The sequence below is a fragment of the Nicotiana tabacum genome, chromosome 6 (genome assembly GCF_000715075.1).
Source record: "Nicotiana tabacum cultivar K326 chromosome 6, ASM71507v2, whole genome shotgun sequence".
Taxonomy (NCBI): Eukaryota; Viridiplantae; Streptophyta; class Magnoliopsida; order Solanales; family Solanaceae; genus Nicotiana; species Nicotiana tabacum.
This window is the reverse complement of record NC_134085.1, coordinates 7,134,821-7,161,824: the sequence shown is the minus strand read 5'-3', so window position 1 is coordinate 7,161,824 and position 27,004 is coordinate 7,134,821. Positions and strand designations below refer to the sequence as shown.

At 38.4% G+C, this 27,004-nt stretch overlaps 1 protein-coding gene across 1 annotated transcript; it reads right to left on the bottom strand.

Moving 5' to 3' along the window:
• Positions 1–20,795: 20,795 nt before the first annotated feature.
• Positions 20,796–25,310, bottom strand: LOC107828712 (uncharacterized). Its single transcript, XM_016656077.2, has 5 exons — positions 25,051–25,310; positions 23,332–23,531; positions 22,353–22,454; positions 21,294–21,345; positions 20,796–21,215 (listed from the first exon to the last, which is right to left on the bottom strand). Exons 1-5 carry the CDS (start codon positions 25,139–25,141, stop codon positions 21,103–21,105), a joined length of 558 nt encoding a protein of 185 aa, XP_016511563.1. The 5' UTR covers positions 25,142–25,310; the 3' UTR covers positions 20,796–21,102.
• Between the last annotated feature and the right edge of the window lie 1,694 nt (positions 25,311–27,004).

Genomic DNA, 27,004 nt, shown 5'->3' with positions numbered 1-27,004 from the left:
CACGGGGCGCGAGATCGGATCCTTTGTGGATTGCTATGCGGGTTATCATCAGATCCTAATGGACGAGGAGGACGCTGAGAAGACAGCGTTTATTACGCCATGGGGAACCTACTGCTATCGGGTAATGCCGTTCGGGTTAAAGAACGCTGGGGCAACGTACATGCGAGCAATGACTGCTGTGTTTCATGACATGATACACAAGGAAATCGAGGTGTACGTCGATGATGTGATCATCAAATCTTGGCGTCAGGAGGACCATGTAGCAGACCTAAGGAGATTTTTCCAAAGACTCCAGAGGTATGATATCAAGCTTAACCCGGCCAAATGCGCATTCGGGGTCCCATCAGGAAAGTTGCTAGGATTCATCGTCAGTCGACGGGGGATTGAGTTAGACCCATCCAAAATTGAATCCATCCGAGATTTGCCACCGCCAAGGAACAAAACAGAGGTAATGAGTTTGCTGGGTAGACTCAATTACATCAGCAGGTTCATCGCTCAACTCACAGCAACTTGTGAGCCCATATTTTGGCTGCTGAGAAAGGATGCTGCGGTAGGTTGGACGGTAGAGTGTCAGGAGGCCTTCGACCAAATCAAAGGGTATCTGTCTAATCCACCCGTATTGGTCTTGCCTAAGCCCGGGAAGCCCTTAATTCTTTACCTGACGGTCTTGGAAAATTCATTTGGTTGTGTACTGGGGCAACATGATGACACAGGAAGGAAAGAGCAGGACATCTACTATCTTAGCAAGAAATTCACAGTGCATGAGGTCAAGTACACTCAACTCGAGAAAACATGTTGCGCCCTAACTTGGGTAGCTCAAAAGTTGAAGCACTACCTGTCTTCATATACTACTTATCTCATATCCTGTTTGGATCCATTGAAGTATATCTTTCAGAAACCTATGCCCACGGGAAGGTTAGCAAAATGGCAAATTCTGCTCACAGAGTTTGATATCGTCTATGTGACGAGGACAGCCATAAAAGCCCAGGCGCTGGCAAACCATTTGGCAGAGAATCCCGTTGATGAAAAATACGAGCCCTTAAGAACGTATTTTCCTGACGAAGAGGTAATGCATGCAAATGAGTTGGAATTACCTGAGGAACCGGGTTGGAAGCTTTTCTTCGATGGAGTTGTAAATGCGAAAGGGGTCGGAATAGGAGCAGTACTCATTTCTGAAACAGGACGGCATTATCCTGTTACAGCTCAACTACGCTTCTATTGCACCAACAATATGGCCGAGTATGAGGCTTGCATTCTGGGTCTGCGCTTGGCTGCTGACATGGATGTCCAAGACGTCTTGGTCTTGGGAGACTCGGACCTCTTGGTACATCAAATTCAGGGAGAATGGGAAACACGAGATGTAAAGCTCATACCATACCGACAACGCTTGCATGATCTGAGCAAGCAATTTCGATCGGTGAAGTTCAAACACATCCCGAGAGTTCACAATGAGGTTGCGGATGCCTTAGCCACCTTAGCATCAATGTTGCACCACCCTAACAAAATGTATGTTGATCCTCTACACATCCAGGTCCGTGATCAGCACGCCTACTGCAATGCCATAGAAGAAGAAGCAGATGGCGAACCCTGGTTTCATGATATCAAGGAATACCTCAGAATGGGGATATATCCAGAACATGCCTCTAGAGACCAAAAAGAGCCCTGCGGTGTCTGTCGAATGGTTTCTTCCTCAGTGGAGGAGTATTGTACAAAAGAACCCCGGATTTGGGATTGTTGAGATGCATAGACGCTAGTCAAGCAACGACGGTTATGGCAGAGGTACATGCGGGAGTTTGTGGGCCACACATGAGCGGATATGTATTGGCCAGAAAGATCCTTCGAACAGGGTGTTATTGGCTCACCATGGAACATGACTGTATCACTTTTGTGAGAAAATGCCATCAGTGCCAGATACATGGAGATTTGATTCATTCTCCATCAACAGAGTTGCATACGATGTCAGCACCTTGGCCGTTTGTGGCATGGGGCATGGATGTCATTGGGCCCATCGAGCCGGCAGCATCCAACGGTCATAGGTTCATCCTAGTGACCATTGATTACTTCACCAAATGGGTTGAGGCTAAAACCTTCAAATCAGTAACCAAGAAGGCAGTGGTGGACTTTGTTCACTCCCATATCATCTGCAGATTTGGGATCCCAAAAGTGATCATCACGGATAACGGTGCAAATCTTAATAGCAGCTTGATGAGAGAGGTATGCCAACAATTCAAGATTACACACCGCAATTCCACCCCATATCGTCCCAAGGCGAATGGAGCAGTCGAAGCAGCCAATAAGAATATCAAGAAGATACTGCGAAAAATGGTGGAAGGGTCCAGACAATGGCACGAGAGATTACCCTTTGATTTGTTGGGTTACCGCACTACCGTCCGAACTTCCATAGGCACAACTCCTTATTTGTTGGTGTATGGAACTGAGGCCGTAATACCCGCGGAGGTCGAAATTTCGTCCCTCCGAATTGTCGCTGAAGCTGGGATTAATGATGATGAATGGGTCAAAGCTCGATTAGAACAGTTGAGCCTGATAGATGAGAAAAGATTGGCAGCAGTGTGTCATGGTCAGATGTACCAGAAGAGAATGGCAAGAACGTATAATAAGAAGGTGCGCCCCAGGAAGTTTGAAGTAGGGCAGCAGGTATTGAAGAAGATCCTCCCACATCAGGTCGAGGCAAAAGGCAAATTCGCCCCAAATTGGCAAGGGCCTTATATCGTGACCAGAGTATTTTCCAACGGTGCTTTGTGTTTGACAGATGTCGAGGGTAGATGTGTCGACATGGCTATCAATTCAGATACAGTCAAGAGATACTATGCGTAATTTCCTTAATTACGACAATTTTTGGCTTATTTGTTTGTATTTGGCATTTGTGGGATAATGAGATGACGGAGGCAATTCTTTCTTCTATCCAAACACTTTTAACTCTTGCTTCCCCCTTTGAGCCTTAAGTAATTCTTTCATACCCCTCTTTTGGAATCACTAATGGAAAAGACATGAAAAAAAAGAGAAAAAGAAAAGAGAAAGAAAATGAAAAGAAGGAAAAGAAAAAAAGAGAAGAAGATAAAATCATAAAAAATACAAAACCGTGGGAACTACGTTTGACCTGATTCCTCAAAGAGGATACGTAGGCGCCTCACGGCTCGGTCATAGTATGCATCATAGTGAATATAGGATGCATAATATACATAGTGTGCATAATAGGCACAGCGTGCGTAACGCACATAGCGCAACATAAGTGTAAAAAAAAAGAGAAATTCCCCAAGCAAGAAAACTGGGGAAGAAGGTATGTTTTAAGTTCCAACAAAGGTTTGATTCCAAAAGTTGTAACACGTCACCCATCAAATTATCTTCATTTTTGTAGCCTTTCTTTAACTCCACACCAAAACCAACATCAACGTCCAAAAGACCTCCCGATCAACGTTCAAAAGATGTCGAGTCAGGCAAATGAGGCCGAGAATAATACATCGATCCCCAGCAAAGAAGAGGATCGTAAGACTGGGAATGAATTAATGGTCAAAGGAATCTCCAGGAGAGAGGGTCGTATCTACAACGCCCCGATTCCTCGAAAGAAATAAAATGAGAGAGTCTTATCGGTGAAAACCTTCACAGGCACCGAGAGGCGATGTAAGATGAGGGATGTGAAATGAGAGAGTCTTATTGGTGAAAACCTTCACAGGCACCATAAGGCACCGGGAGATGAGAGAAAAGAGAGAGTCTCATTAGTGAAAACCCCTCGAAGGGCACTATGAGGCGACAAGAAAGATCAGAAAAGCTACCATATTCGAAACAAAATGGACAGTCATTTATCATCCCCAGCAAGTCAGGCCATCGGGCAAATCGATTGATACAAATAGACTGGGTCGGGAATCTATGGTGCACGTCATGATCACGGGGACCAGTCATGTCCTCCAGATAAGTTCTTTTGAGTTTCTTCTCCCACCAAAATATGGGTTCAGAAAGATTTTCTCCTTTTCTAGCTTTTATTTCTCTTCCTAAAATTTGTCTTGAAAAGGATTTTTCAAAGCTTACTGCCAGAGACCGAAAGGGAATTCATCCAATACAGTATAACACAAACAGTTTTTAAAGGCCGACCCCAGGCAACGCAATGATCGTGCCCGGCAATTTTGGAGGAAGTAAGCTCCTAAAAGGAAGTGGTTTCGGGAGTTAAAAGCAGACTCCCACAGAATATGCTTAAAGAGAAAGCGGAAAAGGGGATTAATTGAAATCCAATCCCCAGCAGGCTAGAGGCCCCCAGCAGGCAACTTTTCCCACTAATCAATTGGGACATAGAGCAAGAAAAGAGAAGAAAGGAAAATCATCCGCCAAAAAGGCACCCTCTACCACCACGATAAAAGCTAATTAAATCCTTTTGTCTGCTACAGGAAAACAAAGGATTAATGATGGCAGCAAGATGCAACGCCAGGGAAATCACCAAAACCGGGGCAGAAAATTTTCTGCCGATTGTCAAAAAAATTTCTCGGAAGAACGAGGAAGCAATTTTAATACTTTTAAGTTCTAGGTCGCCCACCAGTATAATGCGGGAATACATTTAAGTTCTAGGTCGCCCACCAGTATAATGCGGGAATACTTTTAAGTTCTAGGTCGCCCACCAGTATAATGCGGGAATACTTTTAAGTTCTAGGTCGCCCACCAGTATAATGCGGGAATACTTTTAAGTTCTAGGTCGCCCACCAGTATAATGCGGGAATACATTTAAGTTCTAGGTCGCCCACCAATATAATGCGGGAATACATTTAAGTTCTAGGTCGCCCACCAGTATAATGCGGGAATACATTTAAGTTCTAGGTCGCCCACCAGTATAATGCGGGAATACTTTTAAGTTCTAGGTCGCCCACCAGTATAATGCGGGAATACTTTTAAGTTCTAGGTCGCCCACCAGTATAATGCGGGAATACTTTTAAGTTCTAGGTCGCCCACCAGTATAATGCGGGAATACTTTTAAGTTCTAGGTCGCCCACCAGTATAATGCGGGAATACATTTAAGTTCTAGGTCGCCCACCAGTATAATGCGGGAATACTTTTAAGTTCTAGGTCGCCCACCAGTATAATGCGGGAATACTTTTAAGTTCTAGGTCGCCCACCAGTATAATGCGGGAATACTTTTAAGTTCTAGGTCGCCCACCAGTATAATGCGGGAATACTTTTAAGTTCTAGGTCGCCCACCAGTATAATGCGGGAATACATTTAAGTTCTAGGTCGCCCACCAGTATAATACGGGAATACATTTAAGTTCTAGGTCGCCCACCAGTATAATGCGGGAATACTTTTAAGTTCTAGGTCGCCCACCAGTATAATGCGGGAATACTTTTAAGTTCTAGGTCGCCCACCAATATAATGCGGGAATACATTTAAGTTCTAGGTCGCCCACCAGTATAATGCGGGAATACATTTAAGTTCTAGGTCGCCCACCAGTATAATGCGGGAATACTTTTAAGTTCTAGGTCGCCCACCAGTATAATGCGGGAATACATTTTAGGTCGCCCACCAGTATAATGCGGGAATACTTTTAAGTTCTAGGTCGCCCACCAGTATAATGCGGGAATACATTTAAGTTCTAGGTCGCCCACCAGTATAATGCGGGAATACTTTTAAGTTCTAGGTCGCCCACCAGTATAATGCGGGAATACATTTTAGGTCGCCCACCAGTATAATGCGGGAATACTTTTAAGTTCTAGGTCGCCCACCAGTATAATGCGGGAATACATTTAAGTTCTAGGTCGCCCACCAGTATAATGCGGGAATACATTTAAGTTCTAGGTCGCCCACCAGTATAATGCGGGAATACTTTTTAGCTCTAGATTTTGGAATCAGTCACCCCACCTGAAGACGGAAGGGTACAACAGAGATCCCCAAATAGGAAACAATAAAATCCCCAGCGCCAAGAAGCAGAAGGCTGCCAAAGCAAGAGCACATTCAAAAGGAAGAAGGAACGCGTCTCAGAAGAAGCAGTTCGGAAACATTATAGCATGCTCAACGTAACAATTTTGATGAAAAGCCATACCGCCGAAGAAACAATTGAAAGGCTTGAAGAAGAGGGTATGTTCCCAACAAGTCAAGCGAAGCAATGAAAACTGGCATTCAGAAAAGGCGAAGGACCAGCATCATCTCCAAGTTCACAAAATAAGGGCATCGGAAGAAAGCATTAGCCGACAGGAAAGCAAGGCAACAAGAACAAGTTGAAGATAAAAGAGATCTCACACTCTAGCTTAACTTCTTGTTTTTCCTTTCAAGAACAATGTAACAAGGAGATCAGTGAACAGTAGCATCCTACAGCAGCATGCGACAGGGCACAACAGCAGCAAGCACTACAGTCACACGGAAGTCCCAGCTACCAAAATTTCCCGAACTAAGTTGACCTGATTCTTGTTCAGCCCAGGATATGTAGGAAACCTCTGAAGCAAAGGTTCGGTCAAATATTTTTCAAAGAATGCTTCACACGGAGTATTCGGACGGGCAAAAATCGCTCGCTTTATCTTTGCGCGAAAACCCTTCGTGTCTTCGTGCAAAGAGGGCAAGTGTTGTAAGCACGTGATTTTTGCTTCACGAACAATCACTCCAAAAGAAATCAAAAATAGTGACAAATGACTTCGCTGTACAATTTTTCGATCTTTCCGTGACATGTGTTGTTAGTCATTTGTGGGTCTATCCATTTTGCATCTAGTCATTATCAAACAAAATACAAAAAATATCTGTCGTTAAAAGAAAATTCAAAAATATAAATATATGTGCGTCGTTTGTTCTAGGTTGTGATTTAACTTACTTAAATATTTTTGTGATAATTGTGTGGGAATGTTACATTATTGTTGATGTTAATTTCATTATTTTATTATTATCTCATTTTTGTTTAAAAGAAAAGAAAAAAAAAGCAAAAGAGTGAAGGAAAATCGGTTTGGGCCCAAAAAGAAATGAAACAAAGCAGGCCCAAACCAGCACTCAGACCCAGTCCAAATCCAGCCTGCCCAAGCACGGACTCAAACGACGTCGTATCGGCGTCCCCATTGAAGCCGTTGATCTGATTCAAAGGAACGGTCCAGATCAGGCTGTTCAACTCACCTCAACGACGCCGTTTCAGGCAAATTGATCTGAGCCGTCTAAGCCTTTTGATCCAACGGCCCACATGCTCACCCGTGACCCAACCTGTTTAGCCGGTTCAACCTAACCCCTCACCTAAACCAAAATGACCCCATTTAACTATTAAACGACCTCGTCTCATTTCCCACCATCAGATTCAAGCCGTTGAGATCATCTTATCTAACGGCTCAGATACAATCCCATAGACCATATATAAACCTTCCCTTACACCCCACGCCCCCTATACCAACACCCCATCCCTTCGTCCCCAAACTCAAACCCGGACCTCCCATTAGAAACCCTAGCCGCCCCCGTCTCCCTCGCCATTAAAGCCGGCGACACGAACGCCGGTGACCACCTCCTGAACACCCTAAGACCCCCTCACTCTCCTGAACATGGATCTGTTACCCTCTTGCCTCGAATCACCTTCCTTCGTCTCGAATCTTCATTTGAAGATTTGAGTCGAACCCGGACCTATGCCAAACCACCCCATCTTCATACCAGACACTCCCCTGACCTTCCTCGTGACCAAACCAAGCTTGGTTTGGTCCGAATCTACCCACAACTCCTAAAAATCCAGATCTGAAAATGCAGACCTTAGAACACATGCACCTGGGGAATCCGGCCGGTCTTGAAAGGGGTTTGAGGTTCAATGGATCTTAACCAAGGTGTTCTCATGTGAGAACACCCTGGTTAAAATTTGTTCGGCCTCAAATGGGCAGAGTTGAGTCAGATTTGGGTCTGTTTGATTTAAACATTTTTCGGTAAGTTTTTCTTTCCCTTTTCGTTTATATTAACTGCTGATTAAGTCATTAGCATGCTTTGTGGTGATTGTTTGTTATTTTCTGATAGTTTCTTAATTTCTTTCATCTCTGTAAAGACCTTTTATTTGGTCGATTGTTTTCTGTGTATGATTTAAATGTATCCTATGATAAGCATGTCCGATTAGTATAGTCGTCGCATGAATAAACTTATATAGGTTCCTAGTGACTGACCAAGTTGTCCGAAGCCCTTTAGGTCCCTGTATGTGTTGTTTATTTGAACGACTGATTATTACCTGTTATAATTAGTATAGTCGACTCGATAAATGTCGTCGGTTAGTTCTCTATAACTGATGGATCAAATAAGCTAATAATTTCACGTGACTAATTGAACCTTGTCATTGACTGAATGCCCCAGCATTGTCTGAAATGAGTTTGTTTGCATTGCAAAAATGACTGAAAAGGTTCAGTCCAGGGCAGTCCTGAATTTGAACTTTCATGAGTTCAGAATGCCCTGATGCTGCAAGGGGGCAGGGCAGTAATAAGCAGGGTTTAACAGGGTTAGTCTGGGGTTTGAAAAGAACAAAAATGATTAGTTTAAATGAGCTGACAAGTAGGGTACTAAATTAGGATTAAACTAACACCAATGGGGAACAAGACACAAGGGTTTGGGGCTTAAAATGAATAATAAAATGAGCCCATAACTCTTGATAAAACAAAACCAGGCGTGGGGAACAAAGGGCTGGCACCAAAAGATGCTTAGGCATGGGCTTAAAGGGTATGGGCAGACTGCAAGTTGTAGGGAAGGCAGCTTAACTGCACTGGGTCATTTGGCTTATAAATAGGCCATTTGAGAACTTAAAAAGGGTTGGACTTTTAGTCTTCAGAAAAGGAGAAAACAAAAGGCTGGAAAACTTTTAGTCGGAAGAGAGGTCTAGTGAGTTTAAAGAAAACTGAAAAAAACATAAGGTAGTTTCCAATAAACATTGTAACCAAACACTGCCTGAAAGTTGTATAAGAGTGCATATTGGTCAAGTTGTCTTGGCCAAGTTCTGTTGCTTGCATTGACTGAGTTGTTTGTGGTTGTTGAACTGGTGGTTTTGCTGCATTGAACCCTCAATTATTGCTGTTGTTTCATTATTCTTCCCTGGGATTACTCGTTTGGTGCTTGATTATTTGCTGGTTCTGTTTGTTCTGGGAAATATTGTTGTTTGTTTGTGGACTGTGGACAACACTTGGATTGTTCATTTGTTGTTCGACTCTTTGCTGAGCTTCATCATTATTGGCTGGTTGTTTGTTGCTGTGTTGTTGCTGTGAATCTGCTGTTGCTGTTGTTTGCTGTGTACTACTCAGCTGATCCTTTTCCTTCTTCTTCTGTTCCTCTACATCAGGTACACAACCAAGGCACTATCAAATGTAATTGGAACATTGAGCATGAATGCAAAAAGAAAAAGACTTGAAGTTGATTTTCATACATATATTGTTATATTAGATATCATGTACTGTATGATAATTTTCATTCTTGTGTTGACAATAGAAGCAGCCTGTATGCCTAGTGTATATCAATATAAGTTAGCTAAATGGTAGCTTACATATGTATGCTGATAGGTGATAATATGCTCAATGAGATAGGTTGCATCTCAGATTTTAGTTTACTTTGCAGTATATGTTGTAATGTATGCCAAGTATGAAAACTGTACATCATGGATTAAGTTCTTCCTTTTCGGATTGATGGTCTCATATAACTAGTAAACCACCTGTTAAGACAAAGAACACCAAACTTGCAATCTCAACCTCATGAAGGTCGAGTTCAGGCCAAAACAGGCCAAGCAGACCTGCTTCGAGCAAGCAGTGGCCCAGATTTGGCCCATCACGCATGGGTTGGATTTGGGCCCGTGATTATTTATTCGACTGACTGTGCACGCAGCCTCGTTCCTGATTTTTAAGCATTTCCAAATTCTGTTATAAATAACTTGCAAGCATTTAATTAATTAGGACTATCTACTGCTTTCAATTGATAGAGACAAACACGACAAGAAACATAGTTGCTATAGGATATCCTTTTAAAATAAGAACGAGATGAGCCTCGACGAAAATAAGCAAAACACGCAGGCTGCGGGGCCCTCGTTAAACGTATGGTATCGAAGCATTCAGTTAACAGGATGGGTCATTTAGCAAATCTCACGGTCCTCCCAGAATAATAACGCGATAGTCTCTTTAAGCGCGTATTTAATAAACCTTACCTTCTTAAACTCGGGTGCACATTAATGTGACCCAAATCCAAATCTCGACGGATTCGAAATGTATTTCTAATCACGGGTACATTGATTGTGACGTGGTTCGAGAGGCATATCCATGACGTTGCAAATTCCTTTTAAAAGTAGAACGAGACTAGCCTCGTCAAACAGAAAATGTACACAGCTGCGGGTCCCTCTGACTGTATATATATTAAAACACTTAGAATTCGGGACAGGCCGTTTAGCGAATTTTTCGGCCTTCCCCAAAACAACAATACGCTAGTTGCTTTAGGCGCGTCTTAATAATTTATTCTCCTTAATTCGGGTGCACATTTATGTGACCCAAATCCAAATCTCAACCGAGTCGAAATATGTCAACAACCACGGGTGCATTGATGTAACGTGGTTCGAGATATGTTTTCATGACGTTGCAAGTCTTATAAAACAACAGTAAATGATAAAAGCGTTTTAAAAGTTAAATTTTGCACATAGGTTCACACTTGTTTAAAATCAGATAAATAAGCCGAATATAACAGTTGAGCGACCGTGCTAGAACCACGGAACTCGGGAATGCCTAACACCTTCTCCCGGGTTAACAGAATTCCTTATCCGGATTTCTGGTACGCAGACTGTAATATAGAGTCATTATTTTCCTCGATGCGGGATTAAAATTGGTGACTTGGGACACCCTAAATCTCCCAAGTGGTGACTCTGAAATAAATAAACACATCCCGTTTCGATTGTCCTTTAATTGGAAAAACTCCCCTTTGCGCCCCCGCGGGCGCGGAAAAAGGAGGTGTGACAAGTGTTATGTTAGGCGCCATCACGGTCCTGTTGGTGAGAATTCCAGGTTCTCGTGCCATGATTCCGGCACCGCCCGCTCAACCAGCTAGAGGTAGGGGTAAGGGAGCCAAAGGTAGAGTTCAAGACGCTAGAACTGGAGGTCATGCCATTAGAGGTGGAAGACAGGATGCTAGAGGTGGAGGCTAGCTAGCAGGAGGCCGTTAAAGGGATATGGTTCAGAGTGGTGGGGCCCAGCCCCGATGTTATTCTTTGCCAACCAGGCCTAAGGCAGAGTCATCCGATGATGTTATCATAGGTACTGTTTCAGTTTGCAGTAGATCTCCTACTTCTCGATATGGTCGATTTCAATGTTATTTTGGGGATGGATTGGCTGTCACATTATCATGCTATATTGGACTATCATGCCAAGACCGTGACTTTAGCCTTACCGGGGTTTCCTTGATTAGAGTGGAGAGGGACTCCTGGTCATTCTACCAATAGGGTTATCTCTTATATGAAGGCTCAGTGTAAATGGTCAAGGAGAGGTGTTTGGCTTATTTGGCTTATGTTCGTGATTCTAGTGCGGAGGTTCCTTCCATGGATTCTGTACCAGTTGTTCGGGAGTCCCCTAAGATATATTCTGTAGACCTGTTGGGGATGCCACCCGACAAGGATACTGACTTATGTATTGATTTGGTTCCTGGCACTCAGCCCATTTTTATTTCACCATACTGCATGGTCCCGCCAAAGTTGAAAGAATTGAAGGATCAACTGCATGATTTTCTTGATAAGGGCTTTATTAGACCTAGTTACTCGTATTGGGGTGCGCCGGTGTTGTTTGTAAGGAAGAAGGATGGGTTGATGAGGATGTGCATAAGTATTCATCCATAGTTGAACAAAGTCACCATCAAGAACAAGTATCCATTGCCGAGGATTGATGACATATTTGATCAACTTCAGGGTGCCAAGGTGTTTTCAAAGATCGATTTAAGGTCTGGCTACCATCAGTTGAGGATTAGGGCATCCGATGTCCCTAAGATAGCTTTTCGAACTCGGTTTGGGCATTATGAGTTTCTGGTGATGTCATTTGGGTTGACAAATGCCCCAACATCATTTATGGATTTGATGAAGTTCAAGCCTTACCTAGATTCCTTTATGATTGTTTTTATTGATCATATATTGATCTACTCCCGTAGACGAGAGGAGCATGAGCAACATCTTTGGATCGTTCTTCAAACTCTAAGAGATAGCTGAGGGTATTTAGGTGGATCCTAAGAAGATTGAGGTCGTTCAGAATTGGCCTAGACCTACTTTAGCCATAGAGATCCGTAGTTTCTTCGATTTGGCGGGTTATTACTGTCAACTTGTAGAGGGGTTTTCATCTATAGCAGCCCCGTTGACCAGTTTGACTCAGAAGGGTGCCCCGTTCAGATGGTCAAATGAGTGTGAGGCGCGCTTTCAAAAGCTCAAGACAGCTTTGACTACGACGCTAGTGTTGGTGTTGCCCACGGGATCAGGGCCTTATACCGCATATTATGACATATCTCGTATTGGACTTGGTGCAGTATTGGTGCAGGGTGGCAATGTTATTGAATATGCTTTGCAGCAGCTGAAGGTTCACGAGAAGAATTATCTTGTTCATGACTTGGAGCTAGCAGCCATTGTTCACGCGTTGAAGATTTGGAGGCACTATCTATATGGAGTGTCGTGTGAGGTGTTCACAGATCATAAGAGTTTGCACTATTTCTTCAAGCAAAAGGAGCTCAATTTGAGGTAGAGAAGGTGGTTGGAGCTGTTGAAAGACTATGATATCACCATCTTGCATCATCCCCTGAAGGCCAATGTGGTGGCTGATGCTTTGAGTAGGAAGTTAGCTAGTATGGGCAGCTTTGCATACATTCTAGTCGGTGAGAGACTGCTTGCATTAGATGTCACGGCCTTGGCCAATTAGTTCGTGAGGTTGGATGTTTTTTAGCCCAGTCGTGTTTTAGCTTGCACAGTTGCTCGGGTCTTCCTTATTTGAGCACACCAGAGATCAGCAGCATGATGAACCTCATTTGTTTGTCCTTAGGGACACAGTTCGGCACGGTGATGCCAAGTAGATGATGGAGTTTTGAGGATGCAGGGGTCATGTTTTTGTGCCTAATGTGGATAGGCTTCGTGAGTTGATTCTAGAGGAGGCTCACAGTTCTCGATATTTTAATTATCCAGGCGTCAATAAGATGTATCAAGACTTGCGGCAATATTATTGGTGGAGGAGGATGAAGAATGATACAGTTGCGCATGTTGCTCGGTGTCTAAATTGTCAACAAGTAAAGTACGAGCATCAAAGACCTGGTGGTTTGCTTCAGAAGATAGAGATTCCTAAGTGGAAGTGGGAGTGTATCAGTATGGATTTCGTTGTTGGACTCCTACGGACTCAGAGAAATTTCGATGTAGTTTGGGTTATTGTGGATATGTTATTGACTTTGGAGGTTCATGGGATCAGTTCTTGCCGTTAGCGGTGTTTGCCTACAACAACAGTTATCAGTCGAGCATCTAGATGACTCTTTTTGAGGCAATATATGGTAGACGGTGTCGATCTCCGGTTGGGTGATTTGAGGCGGGGGACGCTCGATTATTGGGTAAAGATTTGGTACAAGATGCCTTGGATAAGGTTAAGATCATTCAGGACAGACTTCATACAACTCAGTCCAAGCAGAAGCGTTATGTCGACCGTAAGGTTCGTGATATGGCATTCATGGTCGAAGAAGTGTTGCTTCGGGTATTACCTTTGAAAGGCGTAATGAGGTTTGGAAAGAAGGGCAAGTTAAGACCTAGGTACATCGGGCCTTTCAAGATCCTTGAGCGAGTGGGAGAGGTGGCCTACAGGCTTGCGTTGCCACCAGGTTTATCAGTGGTACATCCAGTGTTTCATGTGTCCATGCTTTGAAAGTATCACGGCGATCCATCCCACATGTTAGATTTCAATATTGTCCAGTTGGACCATAATTTGACCTACGAGGATGAGTTGGTAGCCATTTTAGATCGGCAGGTTCATTAGTTGAGATCGAAGAGTTATCCATCTGTTCGAGTGTAGTGGAGAGGTCAGCTTATTGAGGCAGCTACCTGGGAGTCCGAGTCCGATATGCGGAGCAGATATCCCCACCTGTTCATCGGCTCAAGTACTTTTCTATGTCCGTTTGAGGACGAACGATTATTTTAGAGGTGGAGAATGTGATGACCTAAAGGGTCACTTTATATTTTAGAACTCGATTTCATGTTCTGAGGCCTTACATTTTTATCATATACTAATTCATTTCAAATCAACATGTGTTATCATGTCCCAGATTAGACACAAATAAAATGATAGAAAGAATGACTTTTTGTATGTAAATTACATTTTAATCCACCAAACCTCCAAAAAATTCATCTAAACAATCCTGAATCGTCAAAATATGATGTGATTCACTGTATAATAGTGAGTTTTTTGACTGATTGTTCCGCTGATCCTACCGAATTTCAGGTCATTCGGGGATCATGAAATTCACGATCGCCAAAAACTAGACCAAATTCGAATAAATTATTTTTGGCATATTTAAGATTAAATCCATGTGATTTGCATTCTTATTATATATCATATCAAGTTAAATCATTATGTTTCAGATTTAACACAAATATAGCCGATATATAAAGAATAATTTTCATATTTATAACAAATGCAATTTAATAAATTACTTGAAACCCCATCTAAACGACCTCAAAATGTCGAAAACAGCATGATTCATTGCAAAACAATGAGTTTTTCTCACTAGATCGTTTTCGATGAACCTAACAAGTTTCAGGACAATCAGAGTTCATCAAATTCATGACCACCAGCCTGTAACTAAACTCGAAGAATACCCGTTTTAAGCAGTTTCATGAATTAAAATAAATATGATATTGATTTCCATTATCCTTATAATTATACTATGAGCTCAAGGCACATATTAAGTTTTTTTCTATTTCTAGGATACATAATATTTCTTTTTGCAATAAATTATCCTTTTATTAAATACACAAGAACCTAAGATATTATATTTTCTCTCATTCAGCGAAAAACCCCTATATCTCTTCCCATGGGTGGAGTTGGTCACACTAGTACCCAAAGATAAAACTCTTTTTTCTAGTTAAGAACATCCACCACTAATGCACATTTATCAAGGATAATTTTTATATGGTACATTAAGCAGATTTTAATGACTCAAATAAATAAACCATTTTGTGGATCCTACAATAATAATGCTCAATCCATGAATAGACATAATTTCACATGTAGAAATTTATTACTCCCTCATGTCCAAAATAAGTGAGTTTTAGTTGTTTTCACACAGATTAAGAAATCCACCTTTTAGCATTAATTAGCAATGAAATTGATCATATTAACCTTTGCTATCTCCCATAAATATTCCTAGCACATACTCCAACACTATTTACTCCAAGGACAATGTAGAAAAAAAATAATTAATTCATTCTTGAAATCTGAAAAAATCGCTTATTTTGGACCACAAAAAGGCCAAAAAATTACTTATTTTGGATCGGAGGGAGTAAGAATTTTCCATGAGTTCAAATATACAAACCACTTTAGTGGTAACTATTTATTACTCACAAAACTTTCAATTTATGAGTGAAGATACATGTAGCTCATAAAATTATTTTATGACAGATTATGGACCACAACTTAAAAGCCATGCCAATAATATAAACTCATACAAAATGTCGTCATATTTCACTTGATTACAACCTCCAACCAGAGAACAAATTTTTCATTGAAAATCGAAGACTAGTAATCATGTAGGGCATGAAAACATAAACTAAAATTTGAGAAATTTTTATGCACAAATATGTCAAACGCTCCAATCATTAGTCATCCAGGATATGAAACAGAGGATTTCACTTTCTTACAAAATAATTATATCATTACAATATCAAGTATACCTTGTAAGACCTAGTCAATAAAATCTTACACCTCTATTATTAAATTTAATACAACAACACGTCTATTTACTAATAGCCAATATGTAAACCTATTATATCACTGGTATTTAATCATGGAGACCATGGAGAGTCACCCCCACCGCCATTGAATTAAAAACGAATTAAAATTATTAAGAAATAATTTTTAGAAAATAGAAAAACGTCCAAAACACAGTCCAAACGACCTCAGAACGCCGAAAAAAACATGATTCACCGCAAAAGTAGTGAGTTTTCTCACCACGTCATTTCCAATGGACCCACCAAATTTCAACTCAATCGAAATCCGTCAAGTTCGTTGCACTCCGAAAATACCAACAATTCGGTCAAAAATCAGGTTTTACGTTTTTCTAGGGTTTACCAAAAAAACCAAATCATCCCAATCAAATATCAATAGAAAACAGATATCTCATGATTACAAGAACAATCCATAATTTTTGCATTGTTAATTCAAAAAATAGCAGTGCAGGTTTTCAAAAAACCACATATACATGTAATTAAAAAACACACATAAATATGATATTCTTGTTTCATGAAAACCTATTTATATAATTAGATGTGAGTGAGCTCTGACACTAATTGATGGATTATTATATGCTACGCAAGGTATCCCAGTATAAAAATCACGTGTAATCTAGACAACTAGTATAAACGGAATTTCACGAGTTACCTCTTGAAGCACAAACAAAGCTTCTCTATCACATGAATCTCTATTTCCACAACAACTCAATGAAATCGCCATCATCAGCATGATCACGATTACCGAACGTTCTACGGTCTTCTACTGTATTATCCAAATAATATCCGAAAATAGTAATTTCATGTGGGTAAAGTTTTCTTGGAAAAAATGGCTGAAAATTTCGGCCACTATCTCTACCCCTTCTAGGTGGAAAACCTTATGTATTTATAGTACAACTTTTAAGGGTTAAAACCCTTTTGCAAAACCTATTAGGTTTTATTCCTTTCCACTAGAAAAATTATTCTTTTATTTCCTATTATTTAGGCATATCAGGGACTACAATTTAATTAACAAGGCCTCCAATTAGGAAAGTAATTTTTAATTTTTGAAATTAATATCCACCATAATTAATTATGAATTATTCCACTAAAAATTCGTAATTGCACTCCCTATTCAATTTTGAAATTCATTCATTAAGTCTTACATAACTCCCCATGCTAAGATTCAGATACTAATCAATCAAATTAAATTACTGACGATTTAATTTATAGATTATTTCCTTTAGATTTTCGCTTAAATTATTTCATGTGTCGGATATAAAATCCACTGACCGGGTTTACACATGAAAACTTATAAGCTTTCATAAAGATGTATCATCAATCTCTAAACCGAAATATTGATTCCATCAACTAACTATTACTTCGCCAATGTACATTATTATTATCCAATTTACCAGGCATATTGACCCATCAAAATATCTCGCCTTTTAATAAATCAAAACAATAATAATATACATAGCTAATAATAATTATATCAAGATTAACAGTATAAGTACATTTAATGGCTAGAGAGTTTATTTTATTAAGTCAGTATAAAATACTTATCTCTACTTGGTCCGTTCAATACAAACAAAATGTACTAGCACAAGAAGTTGGAATTAAACCATTCTCTTAATCAAGATAAATTATATTTAATCTTGTGCTACAATCATCCATGATGGTTTGTTTAATTCTATCATTAGATTGTGAACTCAAACTTTATACTTATAAGAACCGATGATTTAATCTTCTGTGTATAAGCTAAACTCTATACACTAAATTATCCACTATATAAGCAAAGGACACAGACTAATATATGATCTATTTAAAACTTTATTAAAATTGAATAAATAATTATTTCGTAATAAATACTATATCTAAACCAAACCCATGATTAATACATCTTGAAGAATTGGGATTGTGATGAAAAAGAGTTACAAATTGAAGAAATTACAAGTTCGGACAAGAAGGGACAATATTTTAATTCCTTCATTATTTTATTCTACCATTATGTTAGTATACTCATTTGTAATATCATCATAGAGTATGTTATAAACTCTGTGATGATCACTAAATATTTGGTTCTTTCCATTTCTTTCTTTTTACATGCTTGTTAGTAAGCGAGGCTTTTTATTTGCCTCAATAGGATTAGTAAGGTAAGGTTTAGCCCGGTTTGTGTTGCCTTGGTCCTATGCCTTTGGAAAATATCTACACGGTTATGAGATTATATGCCCTCGTGAGACGTTGCCGACAGCTACACCATGAATCCTCTACATGAGGTTGTCATCATAAGGCAGTGTGAGGCACAAAGGAGTGATTATATAACCAAGGCATATGGGTAACAATACCGGTGTTATTGTCCCCCTTATTTGTATTTTTCCTATTTGTTGTATTTTTCTGTTCTTTTATTAATAAAAACCTTAGCCCTAGGCGCTTGCCTAGCGGATTGCCAAAAAAAAACATACTAGGTTTTATTCCTTTCCACTAGAAAAATTATTCTTTTATTTCCTATTATTTAGGCACATCAGGGACCACAATTTAATTAACAAGGCCTCCAATTATGAAATTAATTTCTAATTTTTGAAATTAACATCCACCATAATTAATTATGAATTATTCCACTAAAAATTCGTAATTGCACTCCCTATTCAATTTTGAAATTCATTCATTAAGTCTTATATAACTCCCCATGCTAAGATTCAGGTACTAATCAATCAAATTAAATTACTGACGATTTAATTTATAGATTATTTCCTTTAGATTTTCGCTTAAATTATTTCATGTGTCGGATACAAAATGCACTGGCCGGGTTTACACATGAAAACTTATAAGCTTTCATAAAGGTGTATCATCAATCTCTAAACCGAGACATCGATTTCATCAACTAACTATTACTTCGCCAATGTACATTATTATTATCCAATTTACCAGGCATATTGACCCAAAGAATCTCTCCTTTTAATAAATCAAAACAATAATAATATACACAGCTAATAATAATTATATCAAGATTAACAGTATAAGTACATTTAATGGCTAGAGAGTTTATTTTATTAAGTCAGTATAAAATACTTATCTCCGTTCAATACATACAAAATGTACTAGCACAAGAAGTTGGAATTAAATCATTCTCTTAATCAAGATAAATTATATTTAATCTTGTGCTACAATCATCTATGATGGTTTGTTCAATTCTATCATTAGATTGTGAACTCAAACTTTATACTTATAAGAACCGATGATTTAATCTTCTGTGTATAAGCTAAACTCTATACACTAAATCATTCACTATATAAACAAAGGACACAAATTAATATATGATCTATTTAAAATTTTAATAAAATTAAATAAATAATTATTCCATAATAAATATTATATCTAAACCAAACCCATGATTAATAGTATATATGCCAACAGTCATCTCTAGTTGCAAACTAGGAATCAACTCTGCACATGTAATTGAAAATTGAAATTCATTAAGCAATTAAGCATCTTTGGCAAAATATTGCTATACCAATTTAGTCGGGCAAAATACAAAATTGGTTGATTTCCAAAATTAAATGTATTCTCTATTTGTCTACCAGCATATTAAATTGAGACATTACAGAAACATACCAAAAAATAAAATGTTTACGGGCCACTTAGCCATAGGATACCATTTAGTATACTATCTTTGTCCAATAAAAGGTTAACAATCATATACAATATTCAAAATACCTAAAAAGAAATTTTTCGATGGGAAGAAATTAAATTAACTAACACTTGTTGCCCATTTAATTCGCAACGTAGATTGAGAAACTTTCCATATGTATTCATGGAAAATAAAATTACCATATTGTTGCCTTGGGCGAAAGAAAATAATATTAGCCAATGAAACTTGCACACTTGATTTCCTAAATGGAGACTGAGAAACTTCCCATATATGTTTGTAAAAAAGAAAGTTAATTACCATATTATTGCTTTTGGGCGGAAGAAACATGGAGTAATTAACTAACGGAAATTGTTATTGTAAAACAAAACTTTCCGTTATTAATTTCCACGATCAAAAAGTTTCCATAATTAAGTTGTTACTTTGGGTTAAAGAAACAATTAACGAATGTAAGCCCTACTTGCTGCCTAAGAAATAATTCCTATAAATTCAGTGTACGTAATACTCTCAAACCTCATTCGCTCTCTTTCCGGTTTAATTTTGTTTCATTGTCATTCAAAGGTAAAACATTCAGAACAAAGTTACGTTCTTATGGAGCAGCTTGGTCAAGAGGGTTTCCGTTTCCGTCCCACCGAGTCAGAAGGACTTATGTTCTTGTTGAGATTCGTCGCTGGACAAGAGATGCATGATTCTGGATTTATTACCACTAACGTTGATGTCTATGGCAAACAAGAACCTTGGGAAATATATGATCATGGAGCACCCTGTGGTGATGATGAGGACAGCACCAGTTATCGCTATTTCATCACAAAGCTGAAGAAGAAAAGCAACGCCAGGTATCATCGTTCTGTCGGAAACAAGGGAACTTAGAAACAGGATGCCAAGGACAAACTAGTTCACTACAAAAATATGGGGAACTCATCTTCTGGGGTTAATATTGGATCCAAGACGTGTTTGTCTTACAAGAATAAAAAGTTTTACCCTGAAGATCAGAAAGATGGACATTGGCTGATGAAGGAGTACGAGCTTTCTAAGGTTATTCTTCACAAGTTCGACGAAGACCGTAGAGATTATGTTTCTTTGCGCCATCAAGAAGTTGAAGCACGTTAACAGTTCATCCGAAACTTCCACAACCGCGACCATGCTCCACAACTGCACTACTTCATGTTAGTATTGCGCTTCACTCCCCATAGAAACAACTGCAATTTACTTTGATGATCGGAGTGTTGTTGCATGCACCATTCCCTTCACTCCAGGGAGAACAAGCTCTTGAGCAGCAATTCAGTGCATATCTAATACCAATGAACAGTTTTGCACAATCATATGAGTTATTATCTATAGCTTGAAATGGAAAATTTATGATAGAATTGCTCCAAGTATGACAAGGTGTCATTGACTGCAACGAGTTATATTTGCATTCCAAAGTACAACAGAGCTCGGTCATGTGTCAAAAATACAGATATTCCTTCGGTCGCCCTCAAAACACAAATTGAATGAGTAAAATAAACGAAACAAGCAAATGTTGGCATGATCTGTCTCTTCTTCAGTTTTTGCAGCTGTCGTATGATCCAAGTGTTTAAGAACCTCCATGGCGAAACAGAAGTACTGATCTATACAGAGCAGCAACATGCAGGAAACAGATGAACATGATAATCAGATCATCTAGTAAACCTATTATACCCAAAACTCCTGCAGAAAGGGAAACAAGAATCGTCATAAACTGAACAACACGGTTACGTTATTGGAGAGAAAAAATTCAACCTTTACCTTCTGGGATAATGTCCACGGGGCTAAGGACGTATATTCCACTTAAAATTACCTGCAAATTAAAAACTTTTTAGACAATCTATGTAAGGCTGAGAGATGGGGAAAGGTTAACGTTAACGACTTCCATCCCTCGGCATAGGATTCAATTCAACTAATGAAAACAAACTTAATTTACTAGTTTTATTTCTCCAAGTTACTTAGGAGAATTGGATTCAAGATGACTGCTGTGAAAAGGTCTCCATTCTAGTCTAACACCCAAGGGAGGATACAGGGAAAAGCACCCTAATTTTCAAAGGGTCCTTTAATGACTGTCGGCACGTGGTCAACATAAACTTCAAAAAGTGCCAACTGTTCTTCTAGTATTCAATAAAGTGGCGATTTATGATTTTGTTGTCAAATTAGCATAGGAGAGATACATAAGTGGTTCTGTCATCCCTCAGAACCTAATATAAACTAGTTTGTCACCTTCAGATTCCTATTGTACATCCTCTAGAAAGTTTACACTACTCTTTAAAAGACACTATTGTGATTGACTGCATTAAACATCCAATTCAGCTAATCTAATGTGAATGAAACAACTGAAATCACATATAACTCATGGCTTGCACATCTATTTTTATTACACAACTCCCTCTACGTTCCCTACTAGTATCTAGATCATCATTCTGAAATGATGTAACATGCAGACAGCAGAGATGTTTGGAACCTACTTCCTGCAAGAAATGCTTTGACGGAAAGCAAATAAAATACCGTCATCTCTCACCCCAGCGTACATCTATTATTATACTCCAAATGATAATGTACTATAGTGCCTGTTGTACTTAAGACCATGACGAAAATATAGTTATGCAACAGAAGCAGAGATCTTACTGTTATCGGAGAAGATTGAAAAGCTTTGAGTTGAAAGAAAATAAATTGAGATTAAAGGAAAATGCTCTACATAGAAGATATGCTACCTCTCTAAAAAAAAGAAAGGAATCTAAAATATAAAGAACAAATAATAGAGGAGAGAACTGGAATTGCGATGTGGTAGTTGGTGCAATTGGAAAGAGAACTTACAGCCAAATAGACACGTGCCCTGATGACAAATGGAAGAGACCTTTGAGGATCTGTCATATCTCGCAGCAATCTCCTGAGGAGAAAGGGAAGATCTTGCATTCTCTGTCAAAACAAAGACCACATATCATCTTTCAACTGAGGATCAACATTTGTAGTCAGTTAACATGTTATAAGATGCACAAGGACTAACAATTGAATTCTTAACAGAAAGGTGAAACTACATTGGCTATAGATACAGAAACATATTTCAGGCAAGTTGTACATGGGGTGACAAGAAGTACTAGAAAATAAGGAAACCTCTCTATGGAGCATGGTTCTCTTTCTCATAGATTCACCTTTCGGGAAAGGTGTAGTGGTGTACAGGGCATAGAGTTAAAATCCGTAGCTTAAACCAACCAAATCAAAAAGTTAATGCTTGATCGATCTTCTCTGCTGGTTCCCATGAAGATGAGAATAGCAAATTCATTTAAGAGACAGCATTGCAAATTTGTCAAAATAGACCTCAACAAACACAAATCATCAGCCAAGTATTTTAGCAGTCTGGTACAGAGGCCCCTCAATGCAATGTTTTTACAGCACTCACACCTCAACAACTGTTTCCCAAATATAACCATGAGAAACAATTTTCCAACACCCAAATGGCCAAATGAGTGGTGACTCAACTTTTCAAGGTGCAAGAGCAAAACAAACTCAACCTTACTGGAAACTAGTTTCCAACTCATACTCCCCCTAAATTTTCGGCCCATGCTTCCTCGAAGTGTTCAAGAATGTTAACCCAAGCAACAATTTTAGGTTGAGTGCACGACTTACAATAATAGAAGAACATAATAAAATCCTTCCCACCGCATCCCAAAAAAAAATAAAGAAAAAAAAACAAAGAGAAAAAGGAAAAGTTGTTGCTAAAAGATTAGTTGCTGATAGAAAATGTAGCAGAAAATCGTGTCAAGAAAAGGAAATGCAATGGTGACATGCCAATTACCTGGAAAAGGCTGCTGTTATGTTGGCCAAAATGCCGGTTATAGTGTTCAACTCTTCGTAAAACCTCAGGAACTTCAGGATCTCGGTGCAACCTTGATGCAGAATCACTAGGAACCAACAACGTAATCGGACGGCGACATAATGGACACTTGCATGCTTGAACGGCAGATCCATGATCCCAAACTTGTAGAATGCAGTTAGCTTGAAAAGAGGAAGCCAAGGTTACAATTTTAGTACACGTACTCATACTTGTGAAGGAATGTAGCAAACATCAGCACATACCCGCTTAAAACCTTTATATAACATTAGTGCGTGATGCTTTCAGTTGAATCAATTCTATGGATTCTTAATTAAGTTTATATTTAACATCTCAGTGGCACAGAAGTCCTTTAGATATCACCAATCCAATTACTTGACAGCTATGAGTATAACTAGAAAATACTATTGCATGCTAAATATTGTTTTATAAAGGGAAACCTGTTGATTCATCAATGAGCCAAGGAAAATGTCCTTGACTGCATCAAGGAAACATTACTGATTTCCATTCCTCTTTTTTTCAGGAGAATCATGGTAACAAGGAGACATCAGAATTCTTAGCACTTCTTCACACCTCACAGAGACATAATTTTTTACAAACTCTGATCAGCTACTGGAGTTCAGCAATTCCTAAGGTCCTCATTATAACTAGAAAATACTGGTTTCATTCCTCTTTTTTCTTTTTTTCAGGAGAATCCTGGTAACAAGAGACATCGCATACTTAAAACTTCTTCACACCTCACGAAGACATAATTCTTTACAAACTCTGATCAGCCACTGGAGTTCAGCAATTCCTAAGATCCTCAGTAGAGGAGAATAAAGAATATTCTTTTGAACGCGAGAGAGAGACTCTTGACAAAACAAAAGAGAAGAGGGGAACGTCAAAACCATTTCAATCAAGAAGCAAAAACTAGTGATTGGGTAACATTTAGAAGCTTGATAATCATTTGTATATTGAAGTCTTATAAGGAAGGAAAACATGAGATTCATTCTACACTGCTCAGAGTCAGATCCTTCAAAATCCTTGCCACACCCATGACGACCCAACACAGATTTGGTGTGGGTGCGTTTAAGTGCCCTAATTGTATAAACACTTGCATTACATATCAAAAGTACACACACACACACTCAAAAAAAAAAAACATGTGTGTATACGTATATTCAAACTGAAAAAGGATTTCTCACTCAAAACCAACAACAACAACAATCTGAGATTTTCCATAACTAAGGAGAAAAAATGCTTATATTTTCAATATATACTCTCAATTTCTCACCTTTCCCCATTTTCCATTAAGATTAAAAATTATATAAAAAAACCTTTAACATGGTATATCTCAAATTGAAATTGAGTTCTCAGGCAAAACCCATTAAAACAATCTGAATCTTTTTCCAAAACATAAATTACAAAAATCTGCAATATAAGCAAGTGGGTTACTCGCAATTTTATTTCCCCATTGTCCATCAAGAAAATAAAAAACTATGACACCAATATGTAAATTTTTCCATAATACAATACAAGAACTGCTTAATTTCGTAATATAAGCAAGTGGGTAACTCCCAAATTTTCACCATTCTCCATTTCTCATCAAGAAAAAAAATATTCAACTCTAATTTCAGCAACATAATAGCAGATTATAAACACCAAATAAATAATAAAAGAGATGAAAACAAAAAAAGAACTCACCACAAAACCAATGGGAACAATTGGATTGACAAGGGACATGGAAATTGCCATGGCAAATTGAACAAACATCATTCGCTGGTGGTCCATCCATTTTCCTTTTTTATACAATCACTTGTTTTTTTCTCTTCCTCTTTCTCTATACAAATTATATGTATTTTTGTTGTGGGTTTGATTAAGCATTCAAAAAATTTCAGTGGATCCAGTAGTTTTATTATGATTGCCCTCAACTGTGCTTCGTCTTGAAACTTGGAATTTTAGCTCTATTTTTCTTAATAAGTAAGAATTGATGAAGAAGGTCTGAAGAGAAACTTTTATTCGAATTTTACCCCTTATTGTTCTGGAAACTACACTTTGCTCCCTTTGGTTTAAGCTCAAAGGAAATCCTCGCAATGATCTCAAAATCGTTTCTTTAAGTATATTTTTAACAGTTATGATCCTTAAATTTTGTTAAAACTTAATAGTTTTGGTCTCCGTGAAAAACTTATGGAACTCTCTGTTCCTTAAATTTTGTTAAAACTTATGATCCTTATGATTCTTACTTCGCCAAAACGCGCCGAATTATCCTATGGACTTCCAAATCCAATTTTGGACACACGTCTAAGTCCAAAATCACCATACGAAGCTATTGACATCATTAAAACTCCAATTTAGGGTCATTTGCTCAAAAGTTAAGTCTCCGATCAACTCTTTCCATTTGAGCTTCAAAAATAAGATTTTGATTTTTCTTTAAATTTAACTTCGAATCTTACGAAAACCAAACTTGACCATACATGTGGGTCATAATGTGTATTACGAAGCTTCTCGGGGTCTTAAGCCATTGAACGAGACGCAAATTCTTAAAACGAAAATTCGGGTCGTTACATGTTGAAGCCCCAAGGCCCGGGGTATAAGTTCCATGGAAAATAATTTTTAATATTTTATAAAATAATATAATTATAGTAAATATTTATAAATAGGTAAAATTGCATAAAAATTGAAGAAAACTATATATATGTATGCTCCATATATATACACACACACATAAATGTGCTCCATCCCCGCAAACTACTAGTCAAAACAATCTATAATAAGCTACTTAGAAGCACAAGTAACTTGAGTCGAAAAGAATAAAGTTTTTTACATGGAGAAACAAAAAGGATGACTAACCTGCAATTGAAACTTTGAACTTGTTGTTACGAAGGAGAATGGAGTTCTCTTTGTATTTATAAAAAAAATGAATATTCGTTGCTTTTGGAAGATATTAGCAGACAACCAGACAAGATAAAGAATTGGGAAAGACCATGAATTAGGGCTTCAGTCACTAAAAAAAGTCTTGACTTTTTAATTTAATAGATTTCAGCTCCTTTTTAAAACTTTTGAGTAATTATCTAGCTGACTTTTGAGAATTTGGGTATTATATGTAGTAGCGGATCTAGGATTTTAAGGTCGTGGGTGCTCACTTCTGTATTGGGAAAAAACTGAGTTTATATATTAAAGATGACGTGTCATGACACGTAGACTGGTCAAAAGGTCAAAACGCAATAAATAGCCAAGAGGCACGGGCAACAACAGATATGGAGAGAATAAAGTTAAATAGGCACGAGTTGCTACTCAAAAGGCACGAGTTTCGTACCTATACAAGTCATTTAAAACTCGAAGATCGGAAGAGATTGAAGATATGAATCTGATGACGCAAAAGAGTCCAAATTCAGTATTAAATATCAAATACGTTAGAAAATTTGTATTTAATAAGAATGATTGAGTAACGTTTCTTTTAATGTCATTTATTACTCATAATTGCTTCATTAAGACAAAGGCATTACACCTTTTCCTAGAATCAACTATAAAAGGAGAAGGACTCAACATCTGTAGGGACACAGAATACTATTGAGATTTACTGAAATACAAAACTATTTACTGCTTTAACATTGTTCTCAAAAGTCTTTTATTATTTTCGTCTCCTGATTATCAGTAA

What these genes read in the sequence shown, in the direction of transcription:
- LOC107828712 (XM_016656077.2), bottom strand. Translation starts at nt 25,141, where the DNA reads ATGGATGGACCACCAGCGAATGATGTTTGTTCAATTTGCCATGGCAAT. An exon ending in ATAACAGCAGCCTTTTCCAG is followed by an intron (nt 22,455 to 23,331) that starts GTAATTGGCATG and finishes TTGTTTTGACAG; the next exon opens with AGAATGCAAGATCTTCCCTT. An exon ending in GGGCACGTGTCTATTTGGCT is followed by an intron (nt 21,346 to 22,352) that starts GTAAGTTCTCTT and finishes TTTAATTTGCAG; the next exon opens with GTAATTTTAAGTGGAATATA.